Here is a 16,043-nt window from a genome sequence, read left to right on the forward strand (position 1 = left end):
AAGACTCGCAAGACGTTTTCGTCTTGCGAAGCAAGCCCATAGGGAAATTCGTCTTGCGAAGCGCATCGAAAAACGGAAAACCCTTTCGTCTAGCGGGTTTCTCGTCTTGCGAGGCATTCATCTTGCAGGGCACCACTGTATACAATCATAGTACCACTCGCTGGAGCAGCTCGGATAGATAAAAATCCTAACAGGAGGGTCCTCCACACTCCCTAATGACGTCTCTGCTATCTGTCCCCTCCCTTCTGTTTCTCTGGTCGTTATCTTGTAGCTAGGTAACTCCTGCCGAAGCTGCTCTGTATTTCTCCCTCCTTCTGAGCCCGCTGGAAACAAGGGGTGTGTGAATCTTCCCACTCCAGCTCCTCTTCTGAGGAAAGCTGATCTGCCTGCGAATGCACTCCCCCATACTCTGCTTCAGACCATTCCCTGAGCCCAAGCGGCTTCTTCTGTGACCCCCCCTCTTCTCTTGTGGCTCCCAGGACCCCAAGAAGAACCGCTTGTTGCAGTGGACCAACGTGGAGCAGACAATGGGCCTGGTCCAGCTCTCTTTCCCCCTTTCCTCTGAGCCCCCGCAAGGCCCCTACAAAGTGGTGGTGCAAAAAGCCTCCGGGAGCAAGGCGGAACGTCTCTTTGAAGTGAAGGAATACGGTGAGGAAGGAAGGAGAGGAATCGCTTGGTCTGGGGAACGTGGTGTCAAGGACAGCATGTGGAAGGGGGTATTTTCTTGCACACTGGCAAGGAATTCTGATAGAAACTGACAGATCAGTGCAGTTTCGAAACCAGCGGACGAAATCTTTGGAAAGATTTGGCCCGCCATCTTTATTTAAAATTGGGCCCAGTTGGATTGAACCATAGACAGAAGCCTGCAAAAGGATCGTGCAAAATTGGATTCTTAGGTAAACTTGAGAGGCGTGCAAATGCACAGTGAACAACTTCCCAAAATATCTGGCCCAATGGCCAGGTTCAGCGAACTAGTCCTGCTACTGGAAGCAAGTGCACCAGGGCTTTCCTCCGCCCTGCCCCCCATGCCCCGCAAACAGTGGCGTAGCGCGAGTTGCCAGTGCCCGGGGCTGCACAGAGGGAAATGGAAGGAGTATGCATGCAGGTTCATCTGCCTAACAGCCAGGAGATCGCAGACACAAAAATAAGAAGTGTTGTTCTGTTGTCTGGAAAGTTCACTTCCTGGTTCGCATGGTGGCTGGGTATGGGAGAGTTGCCTGGGTGAGTAGGGCGGATCCTGGAGGCTGGAGACAGGAACGGGTCTTGCTCTGTGCTGGATCCAAAACTTGGTTCAGGGCACATGCGCCAGCTCCTAGGGACTGAGGCACTTTCGTCCCCCCCCAAATGTGTGGTGTTTTTTGAGGGGGGCGAACTCCCTCAGTGTTCAGAGGATGTTTGGCCCCTGGCTCCTTGTGACATCGCCCACTTGATGTCATAATGTCGCGTTGGGCCCCCCAATCTTGAGAAGATGGCACCTCTGATTTGGGGGCTTCCCTGGAAACCTAATGGGGGAAAAAATATCTGTTGTGGGGTGTTAATGCTGCACGCATTTGCCTCCTTTCTGTGCTCAGGCTGATTATGTTGTCTTTCATCCCCATGTTCCTTTCCTTCTTACAGTGCTGCCCAGGTTCGAAGTTTTGGTGAAGGCACCCAAGGAGATAACATTTGTGGCTGAGGAACTCGAAGTGACCGTCTGTGGCCTGTAAGTGAGAGCAAACTGGGCTTCTCTCCCAGAGATGTGGGACCACGTGAATTGAGAACTTGGGTGATGTTGCTAGCACCAGCTAACCTCTCCTCCAATCATAGCTGTCAACTTACAGATTTGAAAATAAGGGACCGGCAGCCTTGAAAATAAGGGACCAGCAGCCAAAATAAGGGATTTTAGTCAACCAGTTAAAAGGGACCAGATAATTTTGGAGAGCAGTGCCAGTTTTCAGCCCTTCGTTTCCAGAGGTTGCTGCTCAAGACACCAGCCGATGAAAGACTGCAATTAAATAACTACCAGCAGCAACCACTTTTTGCGTAAAACAAAGTCCAAGCTACGAAGATGCTGTGGCAGTTCTGTATCTTTTCTCTCGTGCTCCATCTGCAGCTCTCAGTTCCATCAGGCGGGGCGGGAGGAAAGGGGGGGGGGAACAGCGCCCGAAGTAAACCCGCAGATCAGACCATCTATGCTAGTCTACTACTACAAATCTATGGGAGAAGCACTTGCGGTCCTTCCCTTGTAGCCCTTGGAACACCTGCCCGCGCCTCTGCCTCCTCCTCTTCCTCCTCTCTCTGAACTGCTTTCTCTATGGTTGCCCTCGCTCTCCTCTCAAGGCTCCTCATCAATTCATAGACCATGCCAGGCTGCCCATCTCATTCGGGTCCTTCAGCGGCACAGCCGCAGTACGGCCTAGCGGGAGCGGCGGTGACGGGCAGAGGGGAGGCCCCAGGCAGAGACGCTCAGTTCGGCGGCCACGAGGAGGATGGCAGCGGAAGGGCCCGAGGCTCCCACCAGTCCCGGCGGGGAGGGGCTCCCAGGGGCCGAGGCTGGTGAGAGGAAGCCAGAGGGGGGCGGACCGGGCAGCCAAGCAACACACTTGGAGCCTCCTTCCTCCCTGGCCGGCATGGAGGGAGGGAGAGGAGCTGCTTCCTTTGAAACCTGTGAAATTTAAGGGACATCCATCTATAAGGGACAGCAGCGGGACATGGCGCTGGGATAAGGGATTGTCCCTCCAAATAAGGGATGCTTGACAGCTAGGCCTCCAATCCAGCCTTGGACGCACCACCCTAGCTCTGATGGAATGATTGTCATAGCTGCACTGAATTCCTCACAATGTTGGGCCGCTTATTCAGGGCTTATTTCACCCAGAACTCACTTGAACTCCATTCCGGAACCTCTCAGGTGGGCACCATCGCCACCATAAGAGAACCTTGGTTTCCAGACATTATGGAAGTCAAACGGACTTCCAGAACAGATTCCGTTTGACTTCCAAGGTACCACTGTATAATGATGTCATCTTTCAAGCGATGCTGTGGCTGTTTCCTGACTACAGGTACACGTACGGGAAGCCTGTCGCTGGGCGGGTGAAGGTCCGTGTTTGCCGGAAATATAATGAACACAGAGGCTGGCATGTTTATTCCAGTTCCAGCTGTCACAGAGAAGCGTCGGAAGGAATATGTGAAGAGTTCAGTGGAGAGGTGAGACCCAAAGCGGAAGCTGAAAATGAAATGTAAAACACTGTTGGGGAGTCGGCCCTCCCGGGTGACCTGTTATAATTGGACATTCATCCTGATTTACTCAAGGGGAGTCCCAAGGCTCTGGGATAAACCCCAGGAAACGAGGGAAACGGCATCCCATCAGACAAGCCAAAATGATTGAAATGGTGGATATGGCTGCGGGAATATATATTTGCTCATTTTGTTGGTGCCTGTTGTTTCTCACTGAAGTCTCTTCAAAAACCTGAAGAACATTTGATCCCTTTGTCCAGAAAGTATCTCAGGGGCCTACATGCCCATCTGGGGGGATTTTAAAAAAATAAAAGCAAATGTCCTAGTTTGGTGGGGGGGGGGGTTAAATTTTTTAATTTTTTTTCGTGTACTGGCAGCTCTGGCTCTGGCTTTCAATCTGCCATGGGCTGCTTGGTGATGGCGGATAACTGGGGGGAGAGCGAGTGATTGTCAACTTTTTTGGCGATCGCCCAAGGAAAGCTCAACAAATGTCCGGATTTTCCCCTTTGAAATATTGCTGGCCTTGTATAAATGGACAGATATAAATTAATGAGTGTGCCGAGATCAGTGGCTGTTGTGTGAACCTGACTGTCTTGACCTCAAACACCTTGTTTTGTGTAATGACGCAATTCTCATTGTTAGCTGCTACAACTCTCTGTCTTCCGGTGCAGGCAAATGGGCATGGCTGCCTCTCTCAGGTGGTGAAAACCAAGATTTTTCATCTGAAGCGGGAGGGATATGCGATGAACCTCAAGGTGGAAGGCAAGATCGAAGAGGAAGGCACAGGTATTTTATTTTATTTATTAAATTTATCTCCCACCAGTCCTGCAAAGGAGCCCAGCATGTCAGTTTTAAAACCATTCAGCTAAGAAAAACCTTCTGGAAACGTTTCAAAACTCCTAAAAGCAATCACCCTGTTATGTACTGAGTGGAATAGGATCCCAAAGGCAGCAGTCTGATTGGCCCTAGAACAATAGGATTCAGAATGTAGCAGTCTGATTGGTCCTAGAACAATAGGATTCAGAATGCAGCAGTCTGATTGGTCCTAGAACAATAGGGTCCAGAATGCAGCAGTCTGATTGGTCCACAGGAGCCATCCAATCCAGCTTCAGGTGGACATGAATCCGCAACCTGATTGGCCTACAGGTGAATCCCGGAATTAGCCAATCACGTGGGGCTCATTGTGTAAACAATGTATATAAAGCAGACATTCTGGGGGAACTTCCATTCCTCCTCACCACTATGAGCTGAATAAAGAGCATGAAATCCAGTCTCGATTCAGAGTATATTTCACACCCGCTCTGAAAACCTAACAATTTCAGGGGAAGGTCTTTCAGCCATCAAATGCTTAGGAAAAACAGGGTTGGTCTTGCAATGTCTCCTATAAGTAGTGCTTTTTTCCAGGGGGATGCAGGGGGACGCGTACCCCTAAACATTTTGTTTTGCCCTGACCGACCGATGGACCAACCGACATGCCAGCTGTCTTTGCCAGGGCAGACTGGAGCTCTGTCATTCTCCCTGCTGGTGCCCAGGCAGGGGAGTCTGGGGCGGCCATGGTGTATGGGTTCTGAAGGCAAAGGAAGGACTGGACCCTGATTAATTCAATAAACACGAGGCTTGACCAGCAAGACTCTGGGAGCAAATGCGATAGCCACTCCCTGGCCCAGGCCATTTTTATTAACAAAAGAACTTTAACACAGCATTTGTAAGAAGCAATCAGCTTTCCTCTGAGCATTTCAAAAAATCCCCATGTGGGAACAAAGTCAGATCAGAGGAAGCTGAAAAGGAAAACAGAAAGAGGCAATGAGAGGTAAAGGAGGTGCTGTGGGATCGGTGGAAATTAATGTTTGTTTTTCTTTTTAGTGTTTATATTATTAACTTGTAAGATATGGACTTGTGTTTTGTGTTGTTGTTTTTTGAATGTCAGTTTTTGTGTTTTGTGTATTGTTATTTTTCGATATTTTTCTTGTTGTTGTTGTTGTTGTTGTTTGGAAAATACTAATAAAATTTATAATAATAATAAGAAAATAAAAATACCAAATCATTTAAAAAAAAAACAGATCAGAGGAAGTTTCTTAACTACAAAGAACTACTTGAGCATGCATACATGTTTAGGCTAAATAAAACAGGAACCAAGGAGGAATGCATTTAGCAAACCCCGGAGGTCATAAACAGGCATTAAACAGGAAAGACAGGCATTTTTATCACCTCCATGTGAACTCTGTTTCCTGACCCTAAGATTAACAAAAGTTACATCAAAGCTACCTCCTATCTTTATGTACCGTATTTTTCGCCCTATAGGACGCACTTTCCCCCCTCCAAAAATGAAGGAGAAATGTGTGTGCGTCCTATGGGGCGAATGCAGGCTTTCGCTGAAGCCTGGAGAACGAGCGCTCCCACTGCTTGCGGAGAGTTGCCTGCATGCAGAAGCCTGCGTGCACTGAGCTCAGCGCGTCCAGGCTTCGCAGACCTCTCCGCAAGCAGCGGGAGCCAGCGCTGGGCTCCCACGGCTTGCAGAGAGCTGCCTGTTTGGGGACTGGGGTCGGGGGAAGCTTGGGCCTCCCCTGCCCCAGCCCCGCGCCTGGGGGAAAAATAATTTTTTTCCCTTTATTTCCCCCCCAAAAAACTAGGTGCGCCTTATGGGACGGTGCGTCCTATAGGGTGAAAAATACGGTACTCAGGATGCCTGGTGAAGCAACCAGTCTGTCAGGCATAGAGAAAACGGGGCAGAGAGGCAGAGGCTTGGATTGATCAGAAATCATGCCACATGACTCAAACCCAGTCAAAACAATGGCTGACACAATGGCTTGCTTCATTTTTTCATAATTCCTCATAGCAACCCCACGTGACCACCACAGTGGTGGAGGCAACGCTACTACTGCTCCTCCTCCTCTTCCTCTTCCTCTTCCTCTTCCTCTTGCTAGGCTAGAGCCAGGGGGCGAGTTCTTGCCCCTCTTTGCTCAAGCCACCCTGCCATTGCCGGGGGCCTTCCCGTCCTCTCAGCGCCATCGCTGCCGCCTCGAGTCCCTCGTCCAGGGGTTGGGGACAGGAAGGGGGCGAGGGGGAGCAGCCAAAATGAGAGTACCCCTAAACATTTTTTTAAAGAAAAAAAAGCGCTGCCTAGAAGTTACTAATGAAGGAGACTGATACACCTCCCTAGGAAGGCATTTCATCATCAGGGAGCCACCACAGAGTGGACCCTGTCATGAGTCACCAAAAAACAGACACCCTCAGCGTTCGGCCTAACCAGGAGGGCCTCTTCTGCTCATAAGTAGGCCCCAAGATGGTTGATATTGGGAAAGGTGCTCTTTCATGTACTTTTAGGCACAGGTATGTGTGAACCAAGGAAGGGCCAAGGTCCAGGGGCTTATTATGGTCCCTGGCCTCTCCCACTGAAAGGATCAGGCTCCTGCCACTATGGGTAGACAATGCTACTGGCCAAAAGGGAGAAATTGTCTAGCCTGACAAAAGAAGGGCAGCATTTTAAGCAAAGCAGAAGCCGGCAATGGAGCTTGTGAGGGCAGACAGGAGGGATAGAACATTCCCTCGCTTATCCATCTTCCTTCCCCTTCTTTTACTTTTTTATTGATTTGTTAACAAAATGGGTGCAAACATAACAAAAAGAAAGAAAACTAAGAATTGCTAATGCAAACCATGAAGCGTCACAGCCTAGAAGGGTGAAATGCAAAGATACAGCACATCTCCAAAAAAGGATAACAAAGTTTTATCTCCTATACGGATACCCTTTACAATAATAAAGATTTATAAAAATAAAAGTATTCTCCACCTGTGAGTTCCATCTTTATTGAGAATAGAGGTTCCATATAGACCGGACATTTGCATATGCAAACGGCACCAACCCTGTGCCTCAATATTTGTATAAGAATATTTGCATAAGAAAATCATGCCACATATCGAAAAGAAATTCAGAAAGAAATTATTGATTCAAGCTCTGCCCTTTGGGTACTTTTTCAAGATGGGCAATTTGTGAAACCCTTGAACACCAGCAATCCCGAATATGAAGATTAAGGATATTCTAGGATTTGGCAACACAGCCCTGAGCTGCTCTTAAGAGATGAGAAATAAGTTATTTACTTTTCAAATCCCATTCTGTTTCCATATAGGTTCAAAATTGCCAGGTGGAAAGATAGAGTAACAGTTTGTTTGTTTTTTACCAAAGAGATCTCAGCAAATGCCTTATTCCACAATTCAGCCACCTTTGAGCAGTCCCACCATGTGTGCTTATATGTACCTACCTCTCTTTGACTATTTGGCAGGGGTGGAATTGACAGGCATGGCTTCCACCATGATCATTACGACTCTCAGCACAATCACCTTTGAGAATGTGGACTCTTACTACAAGCCTGGGATCCCCTTTACTGGGCAGGTAAGGCAGGCTGAGAGATCCCCACTGCGCATGACCCCACAGCTGAATGTTTGTTTTAAAGACAAATGTTCCCTGTACGCACTGGAACAGGAGGATGGACGGGCCAGGGTGGTTAGCAATTCACCCCCCACCCCTCATCTCCAGTTCCAACCTCTGAGGTGCCACCTCTGGAATCCTGATGCAATTTGTGTGTCCTCAACCTTCTCCATCCTCACCCACCTGAACTTATAGAACGCCCCCTGCAGACAGTCATCTCCCTCAGAGGCGGAGTAAGGTGGGTGCGGTGGGTGTGCCCCCCCGGGTGTCATTCCCGAGGGGGGTGACATCACTGTGCCACCCCCCTGGGATGCTCAGCGCGGGCGGCACACCCCTGGGACACGCACTCCCCAGGATGCTCGGCGCGGGTGGCCGCACAGCGCACCTCCTGGGATGCTTGCCTCGTCCCCCTGGGATGCTCACCCTGCCCCTAGGACGTTCACCTCACCCACATGGGCGGCTAGCCCCGCCCCCAGGTGCACACCACTCTGGGCGCCGGAACAGCTAGCTCCGCCACTCATCTCCCTCCCAATTCATATGGGCTACTGCTAAAATGAGGCTGCATTTTAAGCTGTATTTTAAGCCGTATTTTAATTAACTGTTTGTTTGTTCTTGTATTTTTTTCTGTTATGAAATTCATATTTGGTGTTAGCTGCTCTGAGCCCGGCCCTGGCCAGGGAGGGCGGGGTATAAATAAAATTTTATACAGTCATACCTCTTCTTGGGACGCGGGTGGCACTGTGGGTTAAACCACAGAGCCTAGGACTTGCCAATCAGAAGGTCGGCGGTTCAAATCCCCGCGACGAGGTGAGCTCCCGTTGCTTGGTCCCGGCTCCTGCTAACCTAGCAGTTTGAAAGTGCAAGTAGATAAATAGATACCGCTTCAGCGGGAAGGTAAACGGCGTTTCCGTGTGCTGCTCTGGTTCGCCAGAAGCGGCTTAGTCATGCTGGCCACATGACCTGGAAGCCATACTCCGGCTCCCTTGGCCAATAAAGCGAGATGAGCGCCGCAATCCCACAGTCGACCACGACTGGACCTAATGGTCAGTGGTCCCTTTACCTTTACCTTACCTCTTCTTACATTCGGTTCAGGTTATGTCTTTTCAGGTTGCGCTCCATAGCAACCCGGAAGTACTGGAAAGGGTTACTTCCGGGTTTCGCTGTTAGCGCATGCGCAGGCGCTCAAAACGACATCATGCACATGTGCGGAAGCGGAGAATCGCAACCTGCGCACATGCAGACGCGGGTTGCTTTCTGCTCATGTTGCGAATGGGGCTCTGGAACGGATCCTGTTCGCAACCAGAGGCCCCACTGTAATCATCAACATCATCTTCATCATCATCATCATCATCATCAGACCAAACTGCTATATGTATTGTTTTTGCCCTGCTAGGTGAAGCTTTTGGATGCTGCCAAAGTGCCAATTGCCAATGGAACAATTCAGATTAGGGTACATCTAACCGGAACCAGCACCAAGTACGTAACTGATGACCAGGGACGAGCCCAGTTTTCCATAGACACTGAAAACTTCACAGCTCCTGAACTCAGGATCCAGGTGAGTGTTCAAGGGGATTGAGAACTAAATAAGGCAATTTATTCTTTGCAAGCACAAAACACAGGAATATTATAGAATCGTAAGAGTCTTAAAGTTGGAAGGGACCCAGGGGTCATCTAGTCTAACCCCCTGCAATGCAGGAATCTCAGCTAAAGCATCCATGACAGATGGCCACCCAACCTCTCCAATATCAATTGGATCGGTTGAAATTTTAAAAAATGCTTTGAGCTTCAGTTTCCTGTGGCTTCTACTTTTTTCTTTTCTCTTTCTCCTTCATCACCTTTTCTGGGTTTGTCATTTCCCGTTAATTTCATTTCCATTTCTGAATCCAGGAAATGTATTGGGACTAGAAAAAGACCCCCAAGGGCTGGGACTGTGTATGTGACAGCAGAAATGGCTGTTGGGTTGATACGTCTGACTCTTATTGTCTCCTAAAGGTGTGTGTTGGTTGCTGGGCATGCAAATAGGTCTGAGATGAATCTTGAACCGGTGTAATATCACAAAGTTGATCTCATAGTCACCAAGGCACCAATGATTCCCTAAAACAGGAACAACAAGGATTTATTTTCTCCAGTCCCTGAGCACCTGTCATTTCCCTCTTTCTTTCTGTTTGCCAGGCAACTTATAAATCGAACTCTGCGTGTCAACAAGGCTGGATCAGTCCCCAACACCAGGGCGCAACTCATTCAGCGGGGCGCTTTTACTCACCAAGCCAAAGCTACCTCCACATTGAGCGTGTTCCTGGGACCTTAAGCTGTGGTCAAACTCAGACGCTCCGGGTCCATTATATTCTGAATTCAGCTGTCGTAAAAGAGGAGGAGATGGTCTTTTACTATTTGGTAAGCCTGGACTTGGGAGTGGGCCTTCTCAGTGGCTGCTCCCAAACTTTGGAACCCTATTTAGGGAAGTTTTTAATGTTTGATGTTTTATTGTATTTTTAATGTTCTGTTGGAAGTCACCCAGAGTGGCTGGGGAAACCCAGCCAGTTGGGCAGTGTCAGGGAACTGCCATCGGAGCCAGAGGCGGAGGGAAGGCTCCAGAGGGATGCCGGAGAGGGTCCCAGTAGGGAGAGAGGCAGCCCATCAGCTGGGGAAGGAAATCAGCGTAGCACCAGTGGAGAAGGGGGGCAGATGGGGGAATCGGCGAGGGGGCTCCAGGACTCCTCGCCGGAGACCAGCGGGGAGAGCACGGGTCCTCCGCTGCCCACACCCTCCCTGCGCAGAAGACTTCCGCGCAGGGAGAGTAGGAGGAGACTCGGCGTCAAAGAACTTCTTTGCTAGAAGAAGTTCAAGAAACGCCCACTGACGGATTCTGCCAGCGATTGAGACAGCTACAGATGGGTGGCTGTCCGGACAGAAAGGGTTCACCCAGGTAACCCAGCCAGGTGTGGCGACAACTTACGCACGAGCAACCCCTAGAACCATTACAGGCAGGGTATGAATATTATTATTATTATTATTATTATTATTATTATTATTATTATTATTATTATTATTATTATCATCATCATCAGGGGACTGCCATCGGAACAGGGGAGGGAATCCGGGAGGCCACAGGGATACAGAGAGCTTCCGAAACTCCTGAGGAGCAGTTCTTCCTTCAGCGGTGGGAAAAGCCACACCTCCAGTGGAGAACAAGGGGAAGGGGCCAGCCAAGCAAGGAAAGGGCTTGAGGATGCTACTGAGAGCCCCAGCGCCTCACCTAGCCAGGCTGGGCAGGAGGGACGCACGCCCCTTCCGTCGCCCAGCTTGCACAGAGGGGTGAAATGCAAAGAGGGGAGGTGGAGGCTTGGGGTACCAAAGTTCTTATGCTGGGGGAGAAGCATAAGAAGGGGCCACTCCTGGCTTCTGCAAGTGACTAAGACGGACATGAACTTTGTGGTTCTGCATTGTAAATACCGTAGTTTGCACAATAAAGCCTGTAAAAGACAGGTCAGAGTCCTGCCTGGTTACTCACGAGCAACCACCACCCGTACCTGACAGTTATTATTATTATTATTATTACTCTTCATAGAGAAGTTAGACTGGCTCCCTTGTCGTCCGTCTGCCAGCTGTTTTATTCTGACAGGCCTTTGTGAACTGACTGTTTCTTGTTGTTTTTTTTAAGGAAAGGACTTTGAATAGTGCTCATTCAAATCCATTTTCAGCTGCCAAACTATGTTTGATTTCTAATTGCAAAGATAGGCTCAAGCGTAATGGCAATTCATGTTGTACTACCAGGAGAGAGATTGTTTCTGGAAGCCAGAACACTCCCTGTGTGTAAGAACTGCTGGCATATCAGTGTAACCATATAGTTTGCTTCCAGTAGCACCTTAAAGACCAACTAAGTTAGTTCTTGGTATGAGCTTTCATGTGCATGCACACTTCTTCAGATACACAGTGTATCTGAAGAAGTATCTGAAGAAGTGTGCATGCACACGAAAGCTCATACCAAGAACTAACTTAGTTGGTCTTTAAGGTGCTACTGGAAGGAATTTTTTTGTTTTGACTATGGCAGACCAACACGGCTACCTATCTGTAACTGGACATATAGTTTGCCTCCTCCATCCTCATCCAGCTTATAGGCAAATGGGTGGCCACAGTGAGAGTAAGATGCTGAACTAGATGGACCACTGGCCTGACCTAGCAGGCTGTTGTGTTCTTATGCTTTTATCAGGCGTTTTCCGCCTTCCATGCAGGTGATGGCTAAGGGGGTCATTGTGCGATCAGGGACCCATGTTCTGCCTGTGGAGCACAGAGGAGGTACCGGTAAGTGGCACTCCATTCCCATTTCCTCCCTTCATTCTTGGTGACCTTTCCAATTTTTTATAAACACAGGTGATAACGTAAACCAGGGGTCAGCAAAATTTTTCAGCAGGGGGCCACTCCACTGTCCCTCAGATCTTGTGGGGGCGGCGGACTATATTTCGGAAAAAAATAATGAACGAATTCCTATGCCCCACAAATATCCCAGAGATGCAATTTAAATAAAAGGACACATTCTACTCATGTAAAAGCACGCTGATTCCTGGACCATCCACGGGCCAGATTTAGAAGGTGATTGGGCCGGATCTGGCCCCTGGGCCTTCGTTTGCCTACCCATGATGTAAACCCACACCTTAGTACAGTGCCACCACATATGCTTCCATGTGCCCTTGCGGTTCTTGCATGACATGTTTCAGAGTTTCCTCAATTTTATACTCATAGACAATATAATTTTACACTCATGAATTGTAATCGTTCTCTTCCTCCCTCTCTTCCTCCTTGGGAATTTTGTGTCAGTGCGCTATGCCAATCATTTGGGGTTCCCTTTTCAGTCAGCAATGTCACTCAGAAAGTCTCCCAGAATATACTTCCTCAGTTCAGCTCACCTGTGGGAATAAACACATTCCAGTTCTGCTTTAAGTATTGATGGAAGAATTAACATTACGACTTATACAACTGCTGGCCTAAGGAAAATAAAGTAAAACTATGTACAGTGGTACCCCGGGTTACATACGCTTCACGTTACATATGCTTCAGGTTATAGACTCCGCTAACCCAGAAATAGTGCTTCAGGTTAAGAATTTTGCTTCAGGATGAGAACAGAAATCATGCTCCGGCGGCGCGGCAGCAGCAGGAGGCCCCATTAGCTAAAGTGGTCTTCAGGTTAAGAACAGTTTCAGGTTAAGTACGCACCTCCGGAATGAATTAAGTACTTAACCCGAGGTACCACTGTACAGAGAATCATTCCTCCTACTTGCTCTGCAGCCATCTGAGCAAAGTAGCAACCACACCTCCTCCTTCAGAGCCTGTCTAATAAAGAAGTCTGTTGCTAAGGAAACCCTGTTGTGGGGAAGACCTGTTGCTAGCAGAAAGCTTGTTGCTAGGGGCAGATTTGTTGTTAGGGGCAAAACTATGCAAGGATAATTTCAAGTCTATTTTTAGACTTACACTAACATTTCGTTATCTACCAGCCAAAGGGGTGTTTCCTCTGGACCTCTCTGTTGACATGGACACTGCTCCATTGGCTCGTTTGCTTCTCTACACGATTTTGCCCACTAGAGAACTAGTGGTCCATTCAGCAGATTTCACCGTGGAGAACTGCTTCGCAAACAAGGTAAGGTTGTGGGGACTCTCTGAGGCCCAGGCTGACATGGCCATGAGGCTCTCTGTTCCCTCTCCGGCATAAACCTTTGCCAAAGTTCTCACTTGGTAGTCCATAGAGCACCATTTTTTCCAGCTGGACCAGCAGAATATTAACTTGTTGGCAGCTGAGGAGGGCAACCCAAGCTGAGAAAACAAATCCCAGAAGGAATTATCTCTGTGCTGTCATGTAATAGAATGAATTCTTCAAATGCCCTTTCTATAATAATTTTTATTAATTTTTCAATTACAATCCAATAATAGCCTCATTATAACGATACCAAATTGCAATACAATTACTAAAAGCAATAATAGTAATAATAATAATAATAATAATAATAATAATAATAATAATAATAATAATAATAATAATAATAAGTTTATTATTTGTACCCTGCCCATCTGGCTGGGTTTCCCAAGCCAATCATTCATATACCAAATTATATAATTTAGGTGGCGCCCTGCATGCAAGATTTGATGGCTTGATGATTTTCTTTACTTCTGCGTTCCAAAATCTTATTAATTTCAATTACATTCCGGTCAAAATAATAATCCCTTATCCATCAACTGCAATATTAATAACTTCCATTTGTGGTGACACATTAAATGATTTATAAATCTACAAGTGAGGCGCCCCAACTATATCCTTTTTCTTCCTGTGTGTGGCAATTATTCTGTGGTGTTTCTTCCTGTCCTTGTAAAATGTTATGTCTGCCTTTTCCCAGTTGTTGCTGTTCTCCACCATGCCTTGGTTGATACCCCATTGTTGTTTCAGAAATTATCCATTGCTCTGTCCCGTGCTTTGCTGTTTTGCAACTTTAACAACAGCTTCAAAAATCACTCCGTCCCAATAAATAACCTGTTTTCACATTTTTTTCAAATGCCCTTTATGCCTCCAGGTGAATCTGTGGTTCTCTGATGCTGAAGGCCTCCCTACCAGCAAAACTCACCTCCATCTTGCTGCCTCCAAAGGCTCCCTTTGTGCTGTCCATGCTGTCGATAAGAGTGTCTTTTTCTTGAAGCCCGAAGCTGAGATGTCCCCTAAGACTGTGAGTCAAATCTGCTTTTGAAGCTGTCTTCAAGTGTAACATTCCTAGAGCCACTTTTGCGCTTCCGTGCCGTGGGGTGTGCTGATGTCATGTACACGAGCCAGGTGGCATGTATGTCCGGTGTGCTGACTGTTGGGATACATCCAAGGGAACAGGGGCAATTGGCAGGCCCCCAGCTGGCTCCAGCCCACTGGCCGGCAGCCGGGCGATCTCCGGTCCTTGGTGCAGCATGAATCTGCGACCCAGAGCTTCAGAAGCTGGGCACGCAACTCAGCAGAGATAAGAACTCTTCGCAACAGAAGGGCAGATTAGAGGCTGTGTAAAACATATTTACAGGCATTTTATTCAGCATCAGGACAAAAGGAAAAACATGTCTGCTCCCCTTCGTGTCCAGGCAAACAGCATAAGCAAAAGCTATACACAAACGGAAGTTCCCAGCAAGCTGTGCTGGAAAGTAAACAGACATGTGACACACAACAGCCTGTTCCTCTTAAGGTGGAATGGATTATCTTAACACTGACGTTGTATGGCCCTGGCCGCCTCAATCACAGGGGCAAGGCCATATATCTCCAAAACACTTCCTTTCTCAAGGAAGCCAGACTCTGGATAACCAGTAGAACCTCTGAGGCCTCTCGTTTTTCAGAGACTGGGGTGCATACAACAATTTTTAAAAACTAAGTCTCATTCCAGTTATATGCCGGACTGATAAACTGATGACCGGGGATGCATAGAACATCTGTATCCACTTTTGAAACGGTTTGGCAAAGTGTTGAATGGACCCATTCCTTTCTGTCCAAACTGTGTCCTGGAAACCAAGTCTCGTGAGGCACAGTTGAGTATGTTTAGCCTGGGGAAAGAGAAGGCTGAGAGGTGATCTGATGGCTGCCTTCAAGGCTGAAGACAGGGCAAGCTTGCTTTCTGCTGTGCCAGAGGGTGGGACCCGAGTCAAATTACAAGGAAAGAGATTCCAACTAAATATTGGGAATAACTTTCTGGTGGTCAGAGCTGTTCTGCAGTGGCCATGCAGGGACATTTTAGAGGAGAGGTGATTTAGAGGAGATATGGAAGGCATTTGTAGAATTTGTACTGTTAAAACGGAAAGGGGTCAAACCATCGCAAGAGGTGTTGAAATTGTGGGTGGTTGGATAGTAACAATGGAATGGTCTCCGTGGCGAGGTGCACATTTTTATTCTTACTTATTTATGATTGTTACTTCGTAAAAATATATAGAAAAAAAAATAGCAGGGGCATTTTAGGACATGCTTAATTGTGGCTACTTTTGTGGTCAGGTTTATGATCTGCTCCCTGTGAAGGACCTCCGAGGTTACGTCTACAGGCACCACTACCTGCTTGAACCGTACCTTGGTCGCTGCACAGTTAGGAAAAATATTGTTGTGGGAGGCATCAGCTACAGATATGAATCTTTTCAGCAGAGTGAAGGTGATGCCTATGACATTCTCAAGGTGAGTGCCAAAGGACCCGCTGCATTGGCATAAGACCCTTAATCTCAGGGCCATGGATATGAGCCCCATGTGGGCGAGAGAGTCCTTCATTGCAGGAGTTTGGGCTAGGTGATCCTTGTGGACCACTCCAACTGTGCAATTCTATGATTCTGTGATTTGTCGGGGAGTGAAATGTCTGCCGGGAAGAGGAGGGCACATTGTAGGGACCCACCGCGTGACAGTGGCAGCTCAGCTACC

At 47.9% G+C, this 16,043-nt stretch overlaps 1 protein-coding gene across 2 annotated transcripts in view; it reads left to right on the forward strand.

Annotated features, from left to right (window-relative positions):
* The window catches only part of LOC309364331 (alpha-2-macroglobulin-like), a 68,467-nt gene that overhangs the window by 16,172 nt on the left and 36,252 nt on the right, over nucleotides 1-16,043 (forward strand). For both annotated transcript variants that reach the window (XM_081901333.1, XM_081901332.1), the window contains exons 6-16: nucleotides 480-648; nucleotides 1,618-1,702; nucleotides 3,039-3,183; nucleotides 3,885-3,999; nucleotides 7,491-7,600; nucleotides 9,030-9,191; nucleotides 9,809-10,030; nucleotides 11,869-11,938; nucleotides 13,126-13,268; nucleotides 14,194-14,343; nucleotides 15,633-15,806. In XM_081901333.1, the coding sequence (XP_081757459.1) occupies nucleotides 480-648; nucleotides 1,618-1,702; nucleotides 3,039-3,183; nucleotides 3,885-3,999; nucleotides 7,491-7,600; nucleotides 9,030-9,191; nucleotides 9,809-10,030; nucleotides 11,869-11,938; nucleotides 13,126-13,268; nucleotides 14,194-14,343; nucleotides 15,633-15,806 (1,545 nt within the window). The remainder of the gene's footprint in view (nucleotides 1-479; nucleotides 649-1,617; nucleotides 1,703-3,038; nucleotides 3,184-3,884; nucleotides 4,000-7,490; nucleotides 7,601-9,029; nucleotides 9,192-9,808; nucleotides 10,031-11,868; nucleotides 11,939-13,125; nucleotides 13,269-14,193; nucleotides 14,344-15,632; nucleotides 15,807-16,043) is intronic.

This window comes from Podarcis melisellensis, assembly GCF_964234715.1.
Source record: "Podarcis melisellensis genome assembly, chromosome: 2".
Taxonomy (NCBI): Eukaryota; Metazoa; Chordata; class Lepidosauria; order Squamata; family Lacertidae; genus Podarcis; species Podarcis melisellensis.